This window comes from Diabrotica virgifera, chromosome 9, assembly GCF_917563875.1.
Source record: "Diabrotica virgifera virgifera chromosome 9, PGI_DIABVI_V3a".
NCBI lineage: Eukaryota > Metazoa > Arthropoda > Insecta > Coleoptera > Chrysomelidae > Diabrotica > Diabrotica virgifera.
Genome location: NC_065451.1, coordinates 38,909,282 through 38,934,364, shown reverse-complemented (window position 1 = coordinate 38,934,364; position 25,083 = coordinate 38,909,282). Strand labels below are relative to the sequence as shown.

At 31.7% G+C, this 25,083-nt stretch overlaps 1 protein-coding gene across 5 annotated transcripts in view; it reads right to left on the bottom strand.

Moving 5' to 3' along the window:
• The window catches only part of LOC114332855 (lipase 1-like), a 61,768-nt gene extending 38,923 nt beyond the window's left edge, over positions 1-22,845 (bottom strand). For 2 of the 5 annotated variants that reach the window (XM_028282634.2, XM_050661975.1), the window contains exons 1-3: positions 22,533-22,766; positions 7,558-7,868; positions 4,345-4,591 (exon numbers count right to left, since the gene is read on the bottom strand). In XM_028282634.2, coding sequence (XP_028138435.2) covers positions 4,345-4,591; positions 7,558-7,868; positions 22,533-22,622 — 648 coding nt within the window. In that variant the 5' untranslated portion in view covers positions 22,623-22,766. Of the gene's footprint in view, positions 1-4,344; positions 4,592-7,557; positions 7,869-19,369; positions 19,573-22,532 lie in introns of those variants that run through there. The other 3 variants (XM_050661973.1, XM_028282635.2, XM_050661974.1) reach the window with 3 other exon arrangements.
• Positions 22,846-25,083: the final 2,238 nt, after the last annotated feature.

Below are 25,083 nucleotides of genomic sequence, written 5' to 3'. Positions count from 1 at the left end.
ATTGTCATTTTTTAGCTAAAATCTACTAAATCAAAAACTAAAATATACTTAACTATTTTTGGGATATATTTGGGATTTTTTATAATAAAAACAACAGCTAACTAAAGGGGATAGGCGCAAAATGTCGTCTGTTAAAATGTTCAATGTATTTTAAATGTTTTCGTTTTTTGCGAATCCTTAGAAAACTAATAAGTATTTTTGAAAATTTTAAACTCGCAAAGAAAGATTACGTTATTACCGAGGACCGAAAGTCGCTGAAAACTTCTATAATGTTTATTTTAATACGTTACAGGGGTGAAAAAAAGAAAAAATTTAGTGACTTTTAATTCCAAATATCTCGTTCAAAAGAAACGTTTTGGTTTTTCTAAATAATGCAGTCTTTCATTCTGCGTTTAAATTTTTCAAAAAGACTTATTATAGTTTCCTCATGATTCGATAAAAATGGATCAAATTCTGTTGAAATATACCAAAAATCTACTAAAAATATTGCCTACTAGAATTTTTTAAAAAATATCAAAAATCTACCAAAAAAGTAGAAATCTACTAAATGTGGCAACGCTGTTAATGAGAATGATACACTTTTGACACTGGTCACATGACCTCTGTCACCCAATAAGAGGGTGCGTTCTAAAATGGTTTTGATAGTCGGCGCGGCCGGCTTTGGTTGGCGATTGGACTTCTAAGTTGTCTTATCCGTCTAAGGTTGGTAATTAGGTATTTTTTTAGTAATATTGGTAATATTGTTTAATGCGCCATTTTGGTTTTACTTGAGATTTTTGGGATGTAAAGAAAATGAAAACACAGAATATAAAAAATGCAGGCATTTTCTGATAACTTTAAAAGCACCATCAATACATTAAATTTATACAGAACATCTTTAACATAAATTTTGACTTTTATATTAAAATTTGATATTTTAAATTTGCATATTTTTTGTCAAAAATGTCATAAAAAAAGCAGCGCGTGTGTTTTTTAAAGGTGAAATATCCATATTTGACGGTAATCTGAGATGCGTTTATAAATTTCACATCAGGTAATAAGTCCTTTATGTATTTATATCATATAAATTTAAATACCCAATACGATGTCAAAACAGTTTACTTTTTGGTTTTCGCATTCACCATACAGGTGTTAAAAATATAGGTAAAAAAACATAACTAGTCTGACTCCTTGAGCAACCATTGCACGTGCAGGTGCTTTTTATAGTCGCTTCAGTTGTCTTATGCAACGGTTACGAAACGATGTTGCTTAAACAGGAGGTTGCCTAGGCAACGTCAAGACAACTCAAAAATCGTCCACCAAATCAGTGCAGAATAGGGTCGTCTTTTAGGCAATAACAACGTTGTAAGAAAACGTTGCCACGCGGTAGACAACGTTGTCGCGTCGACAAATTGCTACTTGGGTATTCCCACGTTACTGGATGGTCCTTCGAATTGTAATTTATTATATTGCTTATTACGCTCTAAATGCTAGTAAGATCGCCAGCCTATATTTTTGTTGAAGATCTTGTGCCATTTTTGTTGGCCATATTCGAACCGAATTTTGAACAAATCTTCTACTACTCGTTTTATTGAACCACCACATTACCACATTATTGGTGAGTGAAAAAAATTGAAAAAGTGATTCTTGTCTTTATTTTAAATATCCAATTGACTGGTGTGTGTTGTGTGTAGGTATTCTTACATAGGTCACATTTGGAAAATTCCTCACATTTATTTACTATTCTAATGTATTGGCAACACTGTGAGATCCTGACGTCAAAAGTATTGAACTTAATTGTTATAGTAAAAAGACTATAAATGAATATAATCGATATTTAACTTAATATTGCGGTATGCGGCAAAATAAATAGTACTGAAATTCGTATGCCTCAAACTTGTATGTGTCAAGCGCCGAAACGTACGTAGTGGTTTCCTAACGTCGGTATTTTTTTTTCTCATGAGCATCTTTCAGTGCGTCACAGTTTTTCGGTTTCTTTCTAACGCATTAAATTGTATGTGACACAAAAAAAAGCCACGTCGGTGATTACAGATATTTATAACATTTATTCTAGTTGTCGATAGATGGCGCCATAATCGAAAAGAATATTTACGAATTATATAATATATCTACGAATATAATATGTACAATTTATAAGACTATACAAATCAAAGAAAATACCATTTTATAAATGCAATCAATACAATTGATTCTGACGAATATAATCTGTACAATTTATAAAACTATACAAATCAAAGAAAATACCATTTTATAAATGCAATAAATACAATTGATTTGTTTTTAGGCCAAATTGCAAATAAAATGTGACAACTGTCAGATCTAAAATGTCGTGTTAGAATAAATGTTATAAATGTGTATTATCACGGATTTGCCTTTTTTTTTGTATCATTTAAGACGCACTGAAAAATGCCCATGAAAAGGACCATATAACGTATGTGAATGTCGTGATAATGTTAGGTGCTTCAGAACGGTTTTCAGTTTTGAATAAAAATTTTTTATGGTGGAGTACTATATCCGGTCATACGGAAAAGGTCACGAAAACGGTCCAAGCTTAAAATCAACAATGGTTTCAGCAGGACGGGATAACCTGTCACACTGCCATGGAGTCTCTTCGAACACTGCCGGATCATTTTGGGAGTTGCCACTCACACCAGAACTAACGCCACCAGATGCATACATATGGGAAAGGCTGAGGGAGTTAGACAGATCCACCGTCTGCAATTTCGGAATTGCGGACTAGACTTAAAGATTTTTTCGTGCCAGAGGCAGTGGCGGATCTAGAAATTTGCCTTGGAAGGGGAAATTTGCCTTAGGGGGGAACTTCCAATTAAAAACCAACCAAAAGACAAAAAAGATAATTCTTGAGTTCCTTAATTTTTCTAACCAGCGTGTTTATTGGGTTGAATTTGTCTTTCTGTGGTTTCGGTATTATGCCAACTAACACATTGTTATATTTGAACAATTTTTTTTCTTAATTTTGGACCTTGTTTGGGTAAGAAATTTCCTCATTTTTCCTCTCAGTAGATCCGCCACTGACCAGAGAGCATCTTTAACATATGTTTTATCGGAAACGTGCGTCGTCGTGAATAATGTTTGCAAGGCAATATCATGTATACTAGATATACAGGGTGTCCCGAAAAGATTGGTCATAAATTATACCACCGATTCTGGGGTCAAAAATAGGTTGATTGAACCTATATACAATAGTGCACACAAAAAAAGTTACAGCCCTTTGAAGTTACAAAATGAAAATCGATTTTTTTTCATATATCGAAAACTCTTAAAGATTTTTTATTAAAAATGGACATGTGGTATTCTTATGGCAACAACATCTTAAAAAAAAATTAAAGTGAAATTTTTGCACCCCGTAAAAATTTTATGGGGGTTTTGTTTCTTTAAACCCGCCCAAATTTTTGTGTACGTTCGAATTAAATTAATATTGTATTACCATTAGTTAAAAACGATGATTTTAAAACTTTTTTGCCTCTTAGTACTTTTTCGATAAGCTAGTGTTTATCGAGATATTTTGAATATTTGTTGAATCTACCACATATTTGTATATGGTTAAGTACGATTATAAAGACCTGTTAATAATCTGAAAATTTATTTATAATCTACTTTTTTATGTATATTTTGAAAAAGAAGCCACATCTCGATAAAAGGTGACTTACCAAAAAAAGACGAAGAGACAAAAAAGTTTTAGAAACACTGTGTTTAACTAATGGTACCGCAATAATAGTTTAATTGGAACGTACACAAACATTTGGGGGGTTTAAAGGAGCAAAACCCACAGAAAATGTTTATGTAAATATATTAAAAAAGAAGCCGCATCTCGATAAAAACTGGTTTATCGAAAAAAAAAAACACTAGGAGACAAAAAAGTTTCTAAAACGTTGTGTTTAGTTAATGGTACCACAATAATGAATTAATTTGCACGTACACAAAAGTTTAGGGGGTTTAAGGGAACAAAACCCCCATAAAATTTTTATGGGGTGGACAAATTTCACCATAATTTTGTTTGAAGATGTTTCTGACATAAGAATCATACATGTCCGTTTTCAATAAAAAATCTCTAATAGTTTTCGATATATTGAAAAAAATCGATTTTCATTTTGTAACTTCAAAGGGCTGTAACTCTTTTTATTTATGAGCACATTTGTACTAAGGTAAGTTAGTTTCAATCGAACTATTTTTGACCCCAAAATGTGCGGTATAATTTATGACCAATCTTTTCGGGACACCCTGTATAAATAAACATAAACATTTCAACATTCATTTCAGCACTGTTTATTTTGTCGCATACTGTACATTATAATATATAAAATAGTCTGAAATTTTTCTTACCTTGAGCAGGTCAGCAAAATATTTCGAAATTACCAGCAAAGGATGACGATTATGTTTCATATACGCAGCTGGAGCTAATCCTACGAATATTTTAATTTTTTGGTTATACTCGGGACGACCTGAAGCCATTGCCAATAAAGATCCACCTCCTTGGGAATGTCCAATATAGGATATCTGTTGCTTTCCAGTTGTCTTTAAGATGTGGTCTATAACAGCAGGTTGATCGTATTGTCCCATTTGATCCAGTCTAAAATGAAAATTATTTATGTTAGTTTGGCACACTAAACATAATTTAGTGTGCCTCCCCCCTTCCAAACCCGATGCTCAAAATGGTGCAACTTTTTACTCAAGAATATGTGGACCATAAAGAATAATTTTGTGTTGGAGGAAAACTTTAATTCGGGATGACGGGGTTAGGCCTTTTTTGGACCACTTATACTATTCTACCTCCGTAACTATAAAAAATGTTAGCACCGTACATTCTTACTCATCCCAAGAACTCTTCATACTGGCAACCGTAATAGACAAGATCACAATAGTTAATATATATAAACCACCAAACGCAATATGGCTACCAGAAGTGCTTCCCTCATTCCCGCATCCATCAATATATACGGGAGACTTCAATAGTCATCACACTACATGGGGCTATAACCAGTGTAATCTCCAAGGCGAACAAGTGATTGAATGGGCGGAGCTCAAGCATCTTAGACTTCTGCACGATGAAAAACAGAAGCCTACCTTTTTTTCCGCTAGATGGCAGAAAGGCTACAACCCAGATCTTACATTTATATCCACCAAAGATGACTGCCATAATCATGCAACTAGAGAAGTTCTTGATAATTTCCCAAAATCGCAGCATAGGCCGGTGATAACAACCATGGGCATCACTATTCCCATTATAAACTCAATTCCTCTGCCTAGATGGAACTTTCGTAAGGCAAACTGGGATAAGTACGAAGCACAATTGGAGAAAGATATCAGATATATTGAGCCTAAGGTAGAAAACTACGGAAGATTCGCCAAACTTATAATTAGCTGTGCTAAAAAACATGTTGCACGTGGCCTAACCAAATCCTACATCCCATGCTGGACCGAAGAATGCAAAGACCTGTATGATCAATATGAGCAAACCAGAGACCCAGATTCTGCAAGAACTACCAGGTGGAGGGAAACTCTCGAAAACCTTAACTTCACGCATAGCAGTCGCACTGCCTGGAACCTGCTCAGAAAACTGGACACAGGCGCTAGTATCCCAACAACTAACTCTTCATTGCCAAATCCAGAAGATATAGCGAAACGCATTGCGCAAATCTCCAAACCAGTCATAGAAAAGGCTCATAAAAGAGAAGTACGATATCAGCTCAAAAAGATCAAAACTGCATCTCAACAAAGCCTACCCATCATGAGGCAAATGGAGACCGAGGAACTTTTCAACGCTCTAGACTTAATTAAGTGCCGCAAAGCTGCAGGAGTTGACAAAATATATCCTGAGTTCATAAAACACATTGGTCCAAAAACTCGAAAGTGGCTCCTCGACTTCTTCAACCAGATAATGACGACGCAAAAGCTCCCCAAACTATTCAAGCAAAGCAAAGTCATCGCAATCTGTAAACCAGGCAAAGATGCTTCATTGCCCGAGAGTTACAGACCAATCGCCCTTTTAAGTGTCTGCTATAAGATCTTTGAGAGGATAATCTACGCGAGACTTTTACACTCCGTAAGCGAAAATATTCCCGTAGAACAAGCTGGATTTATGCCAGGAAGGAACTGCAGTGATCAAGTTCTTTCTCTAACCACATTTATTGAAAATTGCTTCCAAAAGAAAATCAAAACGGCAGTACAGACTAAACATAGAAAGCGAAGGGGTTACCCTAAAACATAACCCAAATCCAAAATATCTCGGTGTAACACTGGATCGTACTCTAACTTTCAAGGAACACTTACATAAAACTGCAGCTAAAGTAAAAACTCGCAATAATATCATTCACAGGCTTGCAAACACCTCTTGGGGAGCCAATGCAGACACAATCAGGACAAGCGCTCTTGCATTAGTCTATTCAACAGCCGAATATTGTGCTCCAGTCTGGCTAAACAGTCACCATACTAACGTTCTAGACACACAACTAAATCAGACAATGAGGTATATTACGGGGACCATAAAAAGCACACCAACTCAGTGGCTTCCAGTTCTAAGCAACATTGCACCAACCAAAACACGACGGTTAGCTGCCCTTAAATCACAATACCAGAAATGTCAAAAGAATCCCTCATTGCCAATAAATACCGACATAGATCAGTTAAACCAGGGCCAATTGCGGCTGAGATCTCGAAACCCGCCAACAAGAACAGCAAAAAATCTTCCAACAAATTCCACAATCGATGAGCATTGGATAAGCGAATGGAACGAAGAAGTGAACAATGCACACCTAATAGGAAATCCCACAGTCAAACTCAACGGTTTCTCTCTTCCGCGTCGAGAATGGTGTAATCTGAACCGAATCAGGGCAGGTCATGGAGTGTGCAATAAATCACTTAACCAATGGGGTATCGCAGACAGCCCGCTATGTGACAAATGCAATGCTGCTGAACAAACAGTCCACCACATTACACAAGAATGTCCAGCCACACGATTCGAAGGAAGCTTAATCGAAATCCACGAACTAACTCCTGAGGCAATGGAATGGCTCCACAGTAGCAATATCCGCCTTTAATGTTTTCATTTATATTCTTAAAATCTACTGTATGTTTTAGCAATGTGTAAAGTTCATACGAATATATATATATATATATATATATATATATATATACCTCCGTAACTTTGGAACCATTCATTTTAGAATGATTATATATCGGACCTTTTTTGTTTAAAATTTAATGTAGAATATTTTTGTACACAATATTGTTTACGATAAACCACATAGTTTTGGAAATATTGACGAAAAACGTAAAAAACTCCTAATTTACCAACTTCTCCCCCACCTCCGCCTCCCCAAACCCGATACGCTCAAAATGGTGTGACTTTGTACTGAACAATATATGGAGCATATAGCACAATTTGGTGTTGAAGGATAATTTTCACTTTAGATGTCTGGGTTATGCCTTTTTTTGGATCAACTGTATCATACTATAACGATTGTTACTGATGAGAATTAAATAACTCGAAATACGTGTAGAACAATACTAAAAAAATTTGTGAAAGTTAAAACTTACGTGTAAAACCAAAATTCCTTATCTCTGTCTGGATCCAGAGATACATGCTTTCTAGAATGGAAATTTCCTCTACTATTTCCTAGCCATACATCAAATCCATTGTTAAATAATATAAGGGCTAAGGAGTTGTTTTTGGCATGTAGAAATTGTTCGCTCGAGCCAAGTAAGCCATGCTGTAGTAATACTGGTTCTCGGTTTTCTTGTTCCTTCCCATTTATAGCTTTTATTCTAAATATCTTTAAGATGTATCCATCTTCTGTAGTAACATTATGAAGTTCAGCCGTCAATCCCAGTTGATTTGTTAGTTCCATCTAAAATAATAAAATTTTACAGTACACGTAAATTAATTTTTTTATTTTTACAATTTTGACAATGTTCCCCCACTTAAAATTCAAAACAAACTTTATTTTTGTTTTCAGCGCCATCAAAAATATAAATCAGACAAAAATTAGCCATTCACCACCCGTGGTCAGTATCTCGAGAAATAGGTACGAGTTATTTTGGGGATGTATAACGTCGATATATAAAACATTTTGATCTAAAATTTTCCATGAAACTTCTTTGTACTCTATATTTTAATTTTAACATAAACTTGATTAAAAAGCTAAATTTCAAATTGCGTCACTCAACTTTTGCGATTAGCCCAACACCTGAAGACAACAACCGAATAATAAATATACATTGAAGGAGCAAAGGCAACGGAAGCATTAACCCTTAAACGCCCAAGGGTGGGTAAAAAATGTCCAAATGCGTATTCCCTTGTAAAATATTTATTACCTGTTTAAAAATTTTCCAAAAATTATTTATTGTTAAAAAGACAGCCTTTTATCGAAAGAAAAATTGGTTCTACCGATATTTTTACTAAAGGTTTTTAAACGATTGGTTACTAAGGGTTTCTATATAATTTCTGGTTGGTAGGACCATAATCCATATAATTATCGACGTATAATTACATAATCGACATAATTATCCACCAATGAGAAGGCTGAAACGAAGAATGTGGAGAAAATCGACAAATCCGAATTACTGGCTTTTACTGGTATGTTAATTTTGATGTACACTGTAATTTTGTTATAAGGTTTGTAAATTGTTTATATTATTATTTTAGAAGATGCTGTGTTTATTAAGCATAAGATTCTTAAGTTTAATCCATTTCCAACAACTCTCAATAAATATATTAGCTATTTTCGAGGTGAACATTTTTTACCCACCCTTGGGCGTACATGGAACCTAAAAAAGGGTTGGAAATTAAAAAATATAAAATCGCCAGGAGAGGACAAAATATCGAATGTACTTCTAAAGTACAGAGGAAAAGATCTGACCAAACAATTATTAAAACTAATCCAAAAAAATAATAGAACAAAACAGAATACCACAAGAATGGAGATCAAGCATCCTAATACCTCTCTTCAAAAAGGGAAAAAAATCGGACCCGGAGAATTACAGAGGAATTAATTTATTAAACAAAACACTAAAATAAAAAATATGAGAAAAATTTTAAGAAACGCTTTTCTTTAGTTACGAGTGACTAAAATTAAAAATATTATAAAAAAATCAACTAAATAGCAAAAAATAAAAAACATTGAAAAAATCTAACACAGTCGTCAAAGAAAAGCGTGGCGCGTCTTCATCGAATAAACGGTTTTCGCCCCACGCTTTTCTTTAACGAATGTGTTAGATTTTTTCATTTTTTTTTTATTTTTTGCTATTTAGTTGATTTTTTTAAAATATTTTAAATTTTAGTCACTCGTAACTAAAGAAAAGCGTTTCTTAAATTTTTTTTTTCATATTTTTTACTTTTTAGTCTTACACTTTTTAAACATTAAAATATATCATCATGTTTATTAAAATATGTATAAAACATAATATGATGTACAAACATGAAAAGTAGTCGGAATCGGCAAAAAATTGAAACTTTAGTGTTTATTTATGAATCATAACGTAAACAATTAACGTAAAAAGTAAAATTATGTATAGTTCATATAATTAGCTACAATCTGTAAAAGCTTCAAGTTTCTTGATTGTAAGAAACAAGAGAATTTAAGCATTTTCCGTTAAAACCGCTTTTTTATTTAAACAATTAATAAACATAAAAAACTTTAATGTTGTTCTGAAAAATTATATTATATCTCAATTACAAATCAAATCACAACATCAACGTTAAAAAGGGAATCATTAAATCCTTATATGATAGAGCCAAAATTACTTGTTCTAACGAAAATTCATTTTTAGAAGAAAAACAATGGTTAACATCTGTTTTATTAAAAAATGATTATCCTTTATCGTTTATAAATAAGGAATTGACAAGATTAGATCGAATGGAACAGAACAACTTCGAACGAGATCCTACAACATTCACAAGAAATAATACGAGGAAAATAACAATACCATATATAAAAGGACTATCCGAGAAACTTAAAACGATAGGAAATAAATTCAACATTTCAACAACATTCAAAACAACAAACACATTGAGATCTATTCTATCTAAAACTAAACCTAACAATGAACAAGAAAGAACAAAGAATTGCATTTATAGAATACCTTGTGAATGCGAACAATTTTATTTAGGTGAAACATCAAGACCATTAAACGTTAGAATAAGTGAACATCAGTCTTATATAAAAAAACAGAGAATTTGATAGATCTCAGATATGTCAACACGCATGGGATAATGAACATAGAGTTCAGTGGAGAGATTCAAGTATAGTCCTGAAAGAATCAGATAGTAAAAAGAGAAAAATCAAAGAAGCGGCTCTAATTATGCTAAATGAAACCAACTGTGTCGCAAATTCCTCGGTAGAATGCAGTAGGATGTGGTTACCCATACTGAAAGAGGAAGTCAATAGAAAGAAAATACCACGATTATTAAGTCAATAACATATCGAGTTAGTACAAATTTTATATTTTAGTATTACTTATTGTATATCTATGTAATATTAATATTATTTATAATTTAAACACATTAAAGTCAGAATTTGGTATTAGTTTTTTGAAGGTAGATTAAATGTAAGACCAAATACTTACGATGTCGGGATAGTATCACGAGGTTTTTTCCTGGTTTTCCCTCGTGATTTACTATGGAATCTCTAACGCGAGAATTTTACTGTCATCGTTGCATTTGGTTGTCTTTTTAAAGACAGATCACATGCTATGATTTTTTTGCGACGGATATTCTTGAGTTGGGATTGATTTCATGTAATCGAATGAACTATCTTTTAGTAAAGTCGTCCCAGGAACGCAACTCATAAATATTGGCGATATCATTTTAAAGTCTTCTACTTTAAAATGTATAATATACGTCTGAATTGCCAATATAAATGAGTCAGATTAAATAAATTATTAGAAGAATTTTTTTACTTAGCAACAACATGTTTGTTTTATTTTAATAGTATTTTGTATTTTGACAACGAAACCCGATTTGGGCTTCGAAACGTTAGTAAATTAATTTTTTAGTAAAATTGTGGCTTATTTCCCATAAAAAAATACGTAATTATAAAAAACTTTATTTTATTGACTATTCGTGTATTGCTCCCGCGAATGCATATGTCTGCAAATTTTTAGTCATTTGCATTGAAGAATAGGCAGTCAAATTAACGTCCAAAAATTTGACCCAAATGATTGAACTAAAGAAAAGCGTTTAATTAATACGCCAAAACGAATTCTAATGTTAATTGTAGCACAGAACGTCTCTACCGGTGGTTTTTCTAAGACTACGATAAAAACACGAATTTTTTGAATTAGAGTTTTGGTTGAAGTTTTGTTTCGTATCGTATTGAAATTTGACACCAACAAGCGCCGATTTTTATATAAACAAATAGATCAGCTTTCAAAATTTGAAACTTTATTGTTTATTTATGAAGCATAACGTAAACAATTAACGCAAAAAGTGAAATTATGTATAGTTCATATCATTAGCTACAATCAGTAAAAGTTTTAAGTTTCTACATTGTAAAAAACAAGAGAATTTAAGCATTTTCCATTAAAATCGTTTTTTTTTATTTAAACAATTAATAAACATAAATCACTTTTTTTATTGACAATTCGTGTATTGTTCCCGCGAACGCATATGTCTGCAAATTTTCATTCATTTACATTGAAGAAAAGGCAGTCAAATTAACGTCGAAATATTTGACGCAAACTATTGAACTAAAGAAAAGCGTTTAAAATAAAAAATTAACGACCAAAGTGATAACAAACAAAGTGAATAAAATTATAACATTGGCAGAAGCACAACAATGTTTTAGGTCGGGAAGATCATGCACCGACGCTATATTTATAATGAGGCAGATGATTCAAGCGAAATCGTTAGAATACAACAAACCGGCATACTTATATTTCGTGGACCTTAAGAATGCATTTGACATTATCAAATTAAAGGACGTTATTCATTGATTGTACGCAAGAGAGGTACCTTTGAGAATAATTAAAACAATCGAAAATATCATACAGAACAAGTAAAAACTTCGTTTGTACAATGGTATAAAAAGTTTATGAAAAACTATTAAAAAGTCTTCCAAAAGGATTCACAAAACGTTTTCGATCTAGATCAGATCATCTTCAGTGCCTAGAACGAAGTATTTCCACGTTGGAATAAATGCAAAAGGTTAAATTTATGACTAGTTAAAGAAAAATGTGGATACTACTTACGTTCTGCTTAGTAGATGAAACTAGCAACCTTATAAAATAGGTGACATCGAGAAATATGATTTACATGTTGATAATCTGATGTTAGTAGCGACTAGGTCAGATGAGAACATGTAAATCATATTTCTCGATGTCACCTTTTTTATAAGGTTGCTAGTTTCATCTACTAAGTATTATCCATATTTTTCTTTAACTAGTCATAATTTTGACCTTTTGCATTCATTCTAACGTGCAAATATTTCGTTCTAGGCACTGAAGATGATCTGATCTAGATCGAAAACGTTTTGCGAATCCTTTTGGGTGACTTTTTAATAGTTTTTCAGTAAGCTTTTTATACCATTGTACAAACGAAGTTTTTACTTGTTCTGTATGATTTTTAATTATGGTAGGTATACAGCCAGCTACTGGGATTTTCCCATTGATTTTAATCGAAAGTATGTACCAGAACAACACAATAAAAGTAAAAGTAGATGAAGGACTAACTGACCCAATTGGAGCTGGCAATGGGATAAGACACGGAGCCTCCCTGAGTCCTCTATTGGTGAACCTGATCATGGATGAAATAATAAAAAAATAAAAACGAAATATCTGCTACGCAGATGATGCAATACTAATACATATCTCAAAGTGAAGATGATTTACAACGTATGCTGCACCAATTTAATATAACCGCTAGAAAATTTAACATGTTTAAGACGTTCAGTGGGAAGACCACGAAAACGATGGAACGACAACTTATTGGAGGCACATTGAAAAACAGACAGAGTCATGTCTACACAAAAAGAAGAAGAAGAATAACTTTTGCGATTAAACTTTGCAATTCAGGAATCTGCACATGTTACTTTAAAAAATTCATAACATTTATTGGAATAAGACTTGAAGCTTAAAGTAGGTCCCATTTTCTTCAGAAAAGTAAGAAATATATATTATAAAAATTTCAAAAAAAATATTAAAATGGAACAGAGTTGTAGCGATTAAAACGTGATTTCATTTTTTTTTATTGTTATGGTAAAATTGCGATTTTGACAATGTTCCCCTTACATGAAATTCAAAATAAACCTTATATTCGTTTTCAGCAACATCAAGAACATAAAGTATGACCAAAATTAGCCATTCACCACACCGTGGTCAGTATCTCGAGAAATAAACGTTTTTTGGGGGTGTGGCGCTCATCTAAAACTGTTATAGTCGAGGAAATGAAGCATTTTGACTCGCAATTTTTTCGTCCAGCATGGATTTACTTGAAATTTTCACAGAAGGTAGGCAATAGTCCAAGGATCATTTTCTATATCATGCCGCTGTACGTTAAAACCTTGGGGGTGGTTGCCACCCCATCTCGCGGGTGGGAATTTTTTATTAAATTTTAACCATGCAAATCGATGTAAAACGTAATTCTAAGAAAAAAATGTTTTTTACATTTTATATGAACTAATATTTCTCGAATTATTCGCGCTTGAAAGTGACGTTTTTCGACGAAAAAATCCACTTTTTTCTTCGTTTTTTGAGAATAACTCCAAAAATATGCATTTAATCAAAAAAACTGTAGCTATCTAAATTATGTCTTTCAGTAACACAAACCAAATTCTTTTTCTATAATATTTTTACGACCAATACAAACCGAGATACGGCATGTTAAAAGTTAGCATATTCAAAGCCAAATAACGGAAAAACTTTGCATTTTTCGAGGATAACTTAGATAATTTTTTTCAAGGATACAATTAGACCTTTTAAAATCAAAAACAAACAATTTCTAGCATAAAAATTAAGTGACTTATGATTAAAAAAAGGTCGGTAGTTGCTTTTCTTTATGAAGAATCAGTGAAAACAGCCCCCTAACTACCCTCCTAATTAAAAATTAGTCTTCATCTTTCTGTAATTCCTTTTATATTTGTATTATCAATACACCCAAGAAGTTTGACCCATTTAAAATGCCTAATTTTAGAAAAATTTGAGTTTAAAGAAAAATAGAATTTTTGCAATTTCGTATTTTTCACCATTTTCTTCAAAATATCTCCGAAAATACTAGAGATACGAAAAAAAGATAAACTACTAAATTGTAGCTTTTTTCATAACTAAAATTTTCTTGTGCATAAATTTTCACTGCAGTGAACAATTAGCGAGATATAGCTGTTTAAAACCTCTATTTACGAGCAAACACCCCCTTATCGAGCCCTTTAAACCCACCGCAATTAAAAACTAAGATATCTTATGGAATTTAATTTACACAGTCTTATAGCTTTTTACAAATCCTACAAAATCATTTTTGAAAAAACTTTTTATCGCCAAAAATAAGGGAGCTATGTTTATAAAACGATTTTTTTTTTCGAAAAATTCGAATAGTCCGCTTATTGAGCATTTTCAATGTATACAGGGTGTCCAGAAACTCTACCGACAAACGAAGACAGGAGATTCCTCAGATAATTTTAAGATATTTTAACGCAATTCATCTAGTCCGAAAATGCTTCCTAAGGGAGCTAGAGCTCTTTGAAAATGGCGTCTTGTAACTAGTTTTTCTTAAATACCTCCAGAACGCTTCTAGTTAGAAAAACAAGAATTTGTACGAGTATTTATCTTCCAGAGATAAATCGATTTCATCCATTGCGAATTTATAGTACCGGTCATAGGCGTCCGTTTTGGGTAGGGTAACAGTTATTTTATCACATAACTTTTTTATCTTTACATTTTAAGCATCTTTCACTTTGGATTAATAAACTGTGAGGTATGCTAGTACTAAAAGGTACTCTTGATTTAAGTCGGTAGGACACACCGTTTTCTAGAACAATCGATTTGAAAATTTTTCGTCTCTTGAATTTGAAAAAAAAATTGCAAAAAATTTTGAAAAAAAACGGTGTATTTTACCAACTTGAAGCAAGAGAAACTTGTACTACTAGAATACCTCATAATTTAATAATTTGGTGTCAAAAATGATTAAAAATTAAAGACAAAAAAGTTATGCGATAAAATAACCGTTGACCTACCCAAAACCGACGCCTATGACCGATGCTAGAACTTCGCAATTAATGAAATCGATTCATCTCCGGAATATAATTGAACGTACAAGTTTTCGTTTTTCTAAATAGATTTTTTTGAATTTTTTTTTTTATTTAAAAAACGAAAAATTTCCAAATCAATTTTTCTAGAAAACGGTGTATCCTATCGACTTAAAACAAGAGTACCTTTTAGTACAAGAATACCTCACAATTTAATAATCCAGAGTCAAAAATGCTTAAAAATTAAAGAAAAAAAGTTATGCGATAAAGTAACCGTTGCCCTATCCAAAACGGACGCAATGGATAAAATCGATTTATCTCTGGAAGATAAATACGCATACCAATTTTTGTTTTTCTAAATAGAAGCGTTCCGGAGGTATTTAAGAAAAACTAATTACCAGACGCCATCTTCAAATAGCTCTAGCTCCCTTAGGAAGCATTTTCGGACTAAGTGAATTGGGTTAAATTGTCTTAAAATTATCTGAGGAATCTCCTGTATTCGTTTGTCGGTAGAGTTTCTGGACACCCTGTATAATACCACAGAAGTAGTTCGTATACTGGAAGATGACTAAAAAACTATTTGTATTTGTATTTGTACATATTTGTAAATTCGTATTGTTCTGTAAATAGATGTTTTTGTAATTCTTTAATTCTACCTTTTTGAAGTTATACTTCTTTACGCGCGATATGGGGGTGAATTTTTATATGTTAAAACCTACGATCCCGGCGCATGCGCATTATAACTTTGTTCTGATTGGATGTTCAAATGACATGTCAAAAATTATCCAATATGGCAGCTGTAGCGCAGCTGTGGTTTGGACGGTTGACGGTTTGGTTATGTATGGTTGTTACGATTTAAAATTTGTGGGAAGAGAAACAACAAAGGTTAGTTAGTAGTTATACTGCCTTTTTAATTAGTTTTCATATTATATTTTTGAAGTTATACTTCAAAATGTTTTAATTTATGTATGTATCAGTCCAGAAAAGGTGTGGAAAGAATATATTAGTGTTTTTAAATATACACTCACCGGCAGAGAAAACGGGCACCCCAAAAAATGGGCCATTTTTAATGTCTTGTATTTCCTAAACCTGATGTCCGATTTATGTAATTTTTTTAATATGTTATAGCCTTATTCTTTATCAATATCGCTGTAATAATATTGTTGCTAGACAGGTACATTGTCATTGTATACAGGGTGTACGAATCAAACTGTGTTTTTTTCTCAAACTTTGGAACACCCTGTGGAATGTTCTAGCTTTTATAAAATACTAAAATTAAAACCCAACTATAGCCACAGATTTTCTTAACATTCTGTTTTTTTATTCATTCGCTTATGTTGGATAATAAAAAAGTTAGGCACTTTAACAACTACCCCTGTTTCTCGTCAATACAGGGTGTTTTTCAATAAGTACGGCAAGCTTTAAGGGGTAATTCTGCATGATAAAATAATGACAGTTTGCTTTATAAACTTATGCCCGCAAATACTTCGTTTCTGAGATAGGGGGTGTTGAAATTGTTCTTACAAACTGACGATTTATTTATTGCTCTAAAACGGTTTGTGATATGCAAATGATATTTGGTAGATTTTAAGAGCTAGTTATTACGCATTTTTTGGCATACAATTGAGAATTTACATTCACCATTGGCGTGCATACGGGATATATCTAAAATATTTATACCCGTATGCACGCCAATGGTGAATATAAAATTCTTAATTGTATGCCAAAAATGCGCAATAACTACCTCTTAAAATCTACCAAATTTCATTTGCATATCACAAACCGTTTTAGAGAAATAAATAAATCGTCAGCTTGTAAGAAAAATTTCAACACCCCCTATCTCGGAAACGAAGCATTTGCGGGCATACGTTTATAAAGCAAACTGTCATTATTTTATCATGCAGAATTACCCCTTAAAGTTTGCCGTACTTATTTAAAAACACCCTGTATTAACGAAAAATAGGGGTAGTTGTTAAAGTGCTTAACTTTTTTATTATACAACATAAGCGAATGAATCAAAAAACAGAATGTTAAGAAAATCTGTGGCTATAGTTGGGTTTTAATTTTAGTATTTTATAAAAGCTAGAACATTCCACAGGGTGTTCCAAAGTTTGAGAAAAAAACACAGTTTGATTCGTACACCCTGTATACAATGACAATGTACCTGTCTAGCAACAATATTATTACAGCGATATTGATAAAGAATAAGGCTATAACATATTAAAAAAATTACTTAAATCGGACATCAGGTTTAGGAAATACAAGAAATTAAAAATGACCCATTTTTTGGGGTGCCCGTTTTCTCTGCCGGTGAGTGTATTTTTCTACAAACGTGTTAAAAATGCAATTTTTAGGACTCCATAGGAGCGTTAAAAATGCTACTTTAAGGCACTAGTGCTTTAAAATTTTTAAGGCACTGCAGTTAAAAGTGAATTGTCAAATTGTGAAACGTCAAAATATTTATATTTCATTTATTAACATTAATATTAATAATACAACTTGCGCAATTTGAAAAAGGTGGTTTAAAAGGTTTTTTATTATAATTTTGTGTCTTTGGATTTGTCTTCCTTGGGCGTAAAATAATAAAACATCTATTTTTATATTTCACTTGTCACCGTGATGTATAATTATGTATATCTGAAAGGTAAGTAGCATGCGGCTTGATGGCCTTGTTGGTAGAGTATTGGACCAGAGATCAAAAAATCGCGAGATTGCGGGTTCAAATCCCGGACGATTCATATTTTTGGTTCATTTTTGGTAATTATTGTTAATTTTTTGTATTGTAACTGTCAAGTAGGTATATTTATTTCGTTGAAATTATATTTTAATAGAAGTATAACTTCTTATGTGCGTACAAAGTATTTTTTGTATTGTAACTGTCAAGTAGGTATATTTATTTCGTTGAAATTATATTATAATAGAAGTATAACTTCTTATGTGCGTACAAAGTACACACACACATTCTTTTTGTCTGTATAGATCTATTAAATTATCTACTTATAAAAGTGGCAATGTTATTAAGGGCGGTTTTTAAGGGTCGAAATATGATATTATTTCCTTTAGCATAAAACAATCATTATTTAACCAATTAAAACCAAATCTTACCCATATTAAAGTTTACAATGTTTGTATATAATTGAAAATAAGGGGTAGTTTACACCCCTAAAAATAATCAACGCCCTTGAGCATGATATAGAATATGAAGTACAGGATGAGATGATCCTAATCTCAAATTTTTATGTAAATCGATGCAAGCCGAAATTATTCTTTTAGAATAAGTCAATTTTTTATATATAGCTCCAACAAGGGTGGTTGTAAGGGTTAAAATATTATGATATTATATCTTAAAGCATAAAACAATCATTATGTAGCTAATAAGAACCAAGTGTTGAAAAATATTAAAGTTTAAAATGTTATTTTATAATTTTTTACAATTAGGGGTAGTTTTCACCCTTAAAAAACCAAAAGCGTACAACCGCTCAATATAGAAAATGAACTAGAAAGTGTAATGAGCCTAATCCCAAATTTTTGTACAAATCGATGCTGGACAAAAAAATTGCGAGGTTTTGCCATTTTTTCAGTTTCATTTCGTCGACTATTATTATTAAATGTGAAAACGTATACCTAAGTCATAACTAGGGAGCGGATTTATATGCGATCAATTTTGATGAAATATGCGCATATATATGCAGTAAAAAATTACGAAATATGCGCAAGATATGCACAAAAATTCAAAAAAAGCGCATTTCGAGAAACCACAAATTTTCTGTTTTATTCTATTCTAGGGGGTTCTTTTATAGGGGGCAATCTTATTTATTATCTTTCAAATAAAATCATTATTTTTTATATATTCAATTTATTCACATTTTTTACAAAAACTGATACCAGTAGTTACCTATTTAAAATAAATCAACAATATCACAATATATATATATATATATATATATATATATATATATATATATATATATATATATATATATATATATATATATATATATATATATATAGAAAGAAATTTAGGATATTGGGTTATGCAGCAAATGAAAAGTGTACTCTTTCAAGTTTCTTTAATCCAAGCTTTCGGTTATGATTATAACCATCATCAGGGTGCTACAATGATATTTTTTCTATGTAAAAGAATATGAAAACATGTATAAATAAATAGTACTTACAAACTTATTGAGGATATTTCAAATGTGATGTCATTGAGAAGAAATGAGATGCAACTTGATCAATGGTCATGCCGATGCCTCGAATCCAACAAAATTTAATTTAATAAGCGGTTTGTATTATATCACCATTGCAGGAACGACCAATGAGCAAAGGTTAAGTTGTTATGAAGTATCACCCGGTGACGGGTTTGGCATGACATTTGAAATATCAACAAGACTTTTTAAAAAAGAAGAGTAAAAGAACATTAAGGGTCAATGGTAAATATAAAATAATATTAAAATTTATAAATAATAGTAATATTAATAGTTAATAGTAATTAGTTTAATATTATTTTATATTTACCATTGACCCTTAATGTTCTTTTACTCTTCTTTTTTAAAAAGTCTTGTTGATATTTCAAATGTCATGCCAAACCCGTCACCGGGTGATACTTCATAACAACTTAACCTTTGCTCATTGGTCGTTCCTGCAATGGTGATATAATACAAACCGCTTATTAAATTAAATTTTGTTGGATTCGAGGCATCGGCATGACCATTGATCAAGTTGCATCTCATTTCTTCTCAATGACATCACATTTGAAATATCCTCAATAAGTTTGTAAGTACTATTTATTTATACATGTTTTCATATTCTTTTACATAGAAAAAATATCATTGTAGCACCCTGATGATGGTTATAATCATAACCGAAAGCTTGGATTAAAGAAACTTGAAAGAGTACACTTTTCATTTGCTGCATAACCCAATATCCTAAATTTCTTTCTATTTACTGTCAGCAAAGACTTCTTGTCTTCTTATATATATATATATATATATATATATATATATATATATATATATATATATATATATATATATATATATATATAACAGATGAAATAGAGAATGTGGAAAAATCCCCTTACGAACAATTCACACATCCACCATTTCGGGTTGGGAAAAATTTTTTGAATAGAATCAAAGATCCAAACACCAGTTCTTAGAAATGTGTTTCGCCCTCTTCAACCTCTCTGGGCTTATCAATAAAGATGAGAGGTTGAATATCTTTAGACACATTCCAATCAAAAAACAACATTCGAGACCTAGACATAGAAGGTGCGTAAATCTACGGCAAGTCCGACAATGACAGTCTCAAGTTTTAATTCCCTAATTACTTAAAGTAAGTAAAATATATGTTTAAAAACATGAGATGTAGATCCTTGAAAATGAAAAAAACCGAAATGGTGGATGTGTGAATTGTTCGTAAGGGGATTTTTCCACATTCTCTATTTCATCTGTTTGATTTCGTACGAGTGGTCGTCAAACTATTAACCTTGGATCTTTTGATCACTGAGTGTGTTTCAAGGATCTACATCTCATGTTTTTAAACATATATTTTACTTAATTTAAGTAATTAGGGAATTAAAACTTGAGACTGTCATTGTCGGACTTGCCGTAGATTTACGCACCTTCTATGTCTAGGTCTCAAATGTTGTTTTTTGATTGGAATGTGTCTAAAGATATTCAACCTCTCATCTTTATTGATAAGCCCAGAGAGGTTGAAGAGGGCGAAACACATTTCTAAGAACTGGTGTTTGGATCTTTGATTCTATTCAAAAAATTTTTCCCAACCCGAAATGGTGGATGTGTGAATTGTTCGTAAGGGGATTTTTCCACATTCTCTATTTCATCTGTTTGATTTCGTACGAGTGGTCGTCAAACCATTAACCTTGGATCTTTTGATCACTGAGTGTGTTTCAAGGATCTACATCTCATGTTTTTAATATATATATATATATATATATATATATATATATATATATATATATATATTTTATAATTATAATTCCCTACAATGTGTTTTTCCAAATTTTTGGGGAAAAAAGAGATACCCGAGAAAGTTAAAACGGTAGTCGTTAGATCAGTAGTTAGACCAACAATCATGTATAGCAGCGAGACATGGACATTGACGGGGAGACACAAACTAGAGTCAATGCTATGGAAATGAGATTCCTGAGGAAAATAGCAAACAGAAAGAGGATAGACAAAGTACAAAACGAAACAATTAGACAAAAACCTAAAACTAGAGCCAATCAATGAAATAATAGTAGATGGACAACTTAGATAGTTCGGGCACGTATGTAGAATGTCGAACCTGAGACTAACAAAACGAATATTCGAAACGAGAGTGCAGGGGAAAAACAAAAGATCGGTTAACATGGAGGCTACAATGCCAAATTCAACTCCACCAGCCTTAAAGATATAAAGGCTTAGGACTAAGTAAGTAAGTAAGTAAACTTTAATCAGGAAGCAGCCAAATATTAGGCATTTATTAAAGAAAAAAGAGGAAGAAAGCAATCTTAAAACTCACCATTTTACTACATGCTTTGCAGAATAAGTTTCAATTGCTGTAATGAAGCTCGGGATAGGTTCTGATCCAGTAATAAACCAGGCTAGATTCTTTCGGCATATTGCACTATTCACAAACAGAAGTATTAAACAAAAATTAAACATTCGCATTGGCCAACTAAAGATAAATAATTTTACTGATTGACGGGATCTGATCTAAAGCATGAATATTTTAATTTCCGTTAGAAAATTGTAAAACTGTGGTTAAAGGTGTAAATTCTCTTAACAATAGGGGATTTAAAAGAATCACTAGAATTATAGGTACCTACTAAATATAATAAAAGTAAATGAAATTCGGATTTCCAGGTAAATCACCATCCTTCATCATTTCAACATCCTACAATCATTTTATAACGGCGTACTATAAGCACTATAAGTACTTTGTGTAAAGATCGGATATTTTCTAAGAAAAAACGAAAAGGCAGTGAATGATCCGCCTCTCTTCAGGTAGTTCTCGAATTAATAGATACGACAGCCTCTGCGGGGAAATATTTTGTGTGGAATTAAAAAATAAAATTTTTTTTTTGGATGTAAATGTTTTTAAATAGGCACAAAAAATATGCAAAATTTAGTAAAGTTCTCAAATATGCGAAATATGCATGCAATATGCATTTAGCATAAAATCCGCTCCCTAGTCATAACAACAATATCCATGAAAACCCTAAAATATCCATGGACAATTTTTCTTTAAATTTGAACAGATTTTAAGGGTTGAAAAAAAATTTAGGTGATCTGTAAATAGGACGTCGGTCTATAGTGGGTTAAAACTTACCACGTTATATCTAGGAGAATATTTGGACTCACAAACAAAAACAAATAAATATACACAAAATGCGACAATCACATTCTTTTTAAAAGTCATATTATTAAATTAATTTTGCACTTGTTGTCGGAAACACAATGTTATATCTTATTATACCTGCACATTTAAACTGTTCATATTTTCGTAATCAACATCTTTTTATTTCTGATTATCAATAAAAAAGAGACCTTAAGTTGATGAAGACCTTACCATTGACCAATATTATTTTCATTAACAGGTTACACATTGTGTTGCGTAATTTTGACCAGAATATTTGGACAAGTATTTATCTAGACAGATGGTAGTTGATATCCTTGATTAATAAATTAATAATATTGATATTATATTCAACGGTTTATAATTATTGTATTAATGTAAACTGAGCTACAGAAAAAGAACTAGATGTACAGGGTGTAGCAAAAATGCAGGTCATAAATTAAAACACATATTCTGGGACCAAAAATGTTTCGATTAAACCTTACTTAACTTAGTCCAAATGTGCACCTAAAAAGAGTTACAGCCCTTTAAAGTTACAAAATGAAAATCGATTTTTTTCAATACATCTAAAACTATTAAAGATTTTTTATTGAAACTGGACATGTCGCATTCTTATGGCAGGAGTATCCTAGAAAAAAATACCAGTAAAATTTGTACACTCCATAAAAATGTTATGGGGTTTTGTTCCCTTAAACACCCCCAAACTCTTGTGTTCCAATTAAATTATTATTGTGATAACATCAGTTAAACACAATGGTTTTAAAAATTTTTGACTCTTAGTATTTTTTCGATAAGTCAGTTTTTATCGAGATGCGGCTTCTTTTTTAATATGTTTACATACAAATTTTATGGGTGTTTTGTTACTTTAAACCCCCCAAATGTTTGTATACGTTCCCATTAAACTATTATTGTGGTACCATTAGTTAAACACAGTATTTTTAAAACTTTTTGCCTCTTAGTATTTTTTAGATAAGCAACCTTTTATCGAGATGTGGCTTCTTTTTTAGAATGTTTCAAAAATATACCTCAATTCAAAATATACCTAAAAATGTAAATTATAAAATAAACTTTCAGATATTAAGAGGTTTCTCTAATCGTACTTAAGGGGATGGGTACGTAGTTTCTGCTTCAATGCTATTTAAATGGGATTCTTTTTGTCGAATCCTGAGAAAACTAATAAGTATTTTTATATTAGCGAGGGCAGAAAATCCATGAGAACTTCTATAATGTTTATTTTAATAAGTTACAGGGGTGAAAAACTAAGAGAAAATTTAGTGTGATTTTTAATTTCAAATGTCTCATTCAAAATAATTTTTTTTTATTCTAAGGGACTTTCGGTCCTCGGTAATAATTTAATCTTTCATTCTGCATTTAATTTTTTCAAAAATATTTATTGGTTTTTTCGGGATTCAAAAAAAATGAGCACAATGTCCGTGGTAATATTTTCCAAACCTATCTTTGTCATACAACGCACTCAGTCGAATAGAATATTGCCAGCATACATATTGTCAGTCAGACAGTGACAATCAATGACAATTTTAAATATTTGACATGGCATCGGGAATAATTTGAATTGTTGATTAAATAATATTGATAGTGTATTTGATAAATAATTGATTTAAGACGTGGACTTAATAAAAAGTTATTTATTGTTTATTATTTATGGAAGATCCAAATCAGAGAATACACCGGGATATATTCAGTGATCCAAGTATTTTGTTGTTAAAGATGTTCAAAATTGTAAGGGTTTCATAGTAACAATATATTATTAAAAAATCACTTTATCACTTTTCCGCTTTTCTCGATTGATTATTAGTTTTTGTTGTACAGTAGATAAATTATTACAATCACTGAATACATAGTTAGTGAAAAAATTATCATACTAATTAACTGAATTAATAATTAAGGCAATTAATTATACAAGTAACAGTTATACAAGAACATTCAAAAGCCATCTTTAAATTTAATGATGACATTGTTAAGTAAAGTTTACATATCCATACCAGTGATAATTTTAATACACGTAATATGCCGTGTAAAGACAGAAAAAGTAGGGATAGCCGTAAAATACTCGCGAATTATGTACCGATGGCCTTAACCATATACAAATATGTGGTGGATTCGACAAATATTCAGAATATCTCGATAAACACTGGCTTATCGAAAATACTAAGAGGCAAAAACGTTTTAAAAATATTGTGTTTAACTAATGATACAACAATAATAATTTAATTGGAACGTACACAACAGTTTTGGGGGGTTTAAGGGAAGAAAACCCCCATAAAATTTTTATGGGGTGCACAAATTTCACTATAGTTTTTTTAAGATGCTCCTACCATCAGCATGCCACATGTCCATTTTCGATAAAAAATCTCTAATAGTATTCGATTTATTGAAAAAATCGATTTTCATTCTACAATTTCAAAGGGCTGTGCTCTTTCAAACTTGTTTTTTGTGATCATTTGTACTAAGATAAGTTAGGTTTAATCGAACTATTTTTAGTCCTAGAATATGTGATTTAATT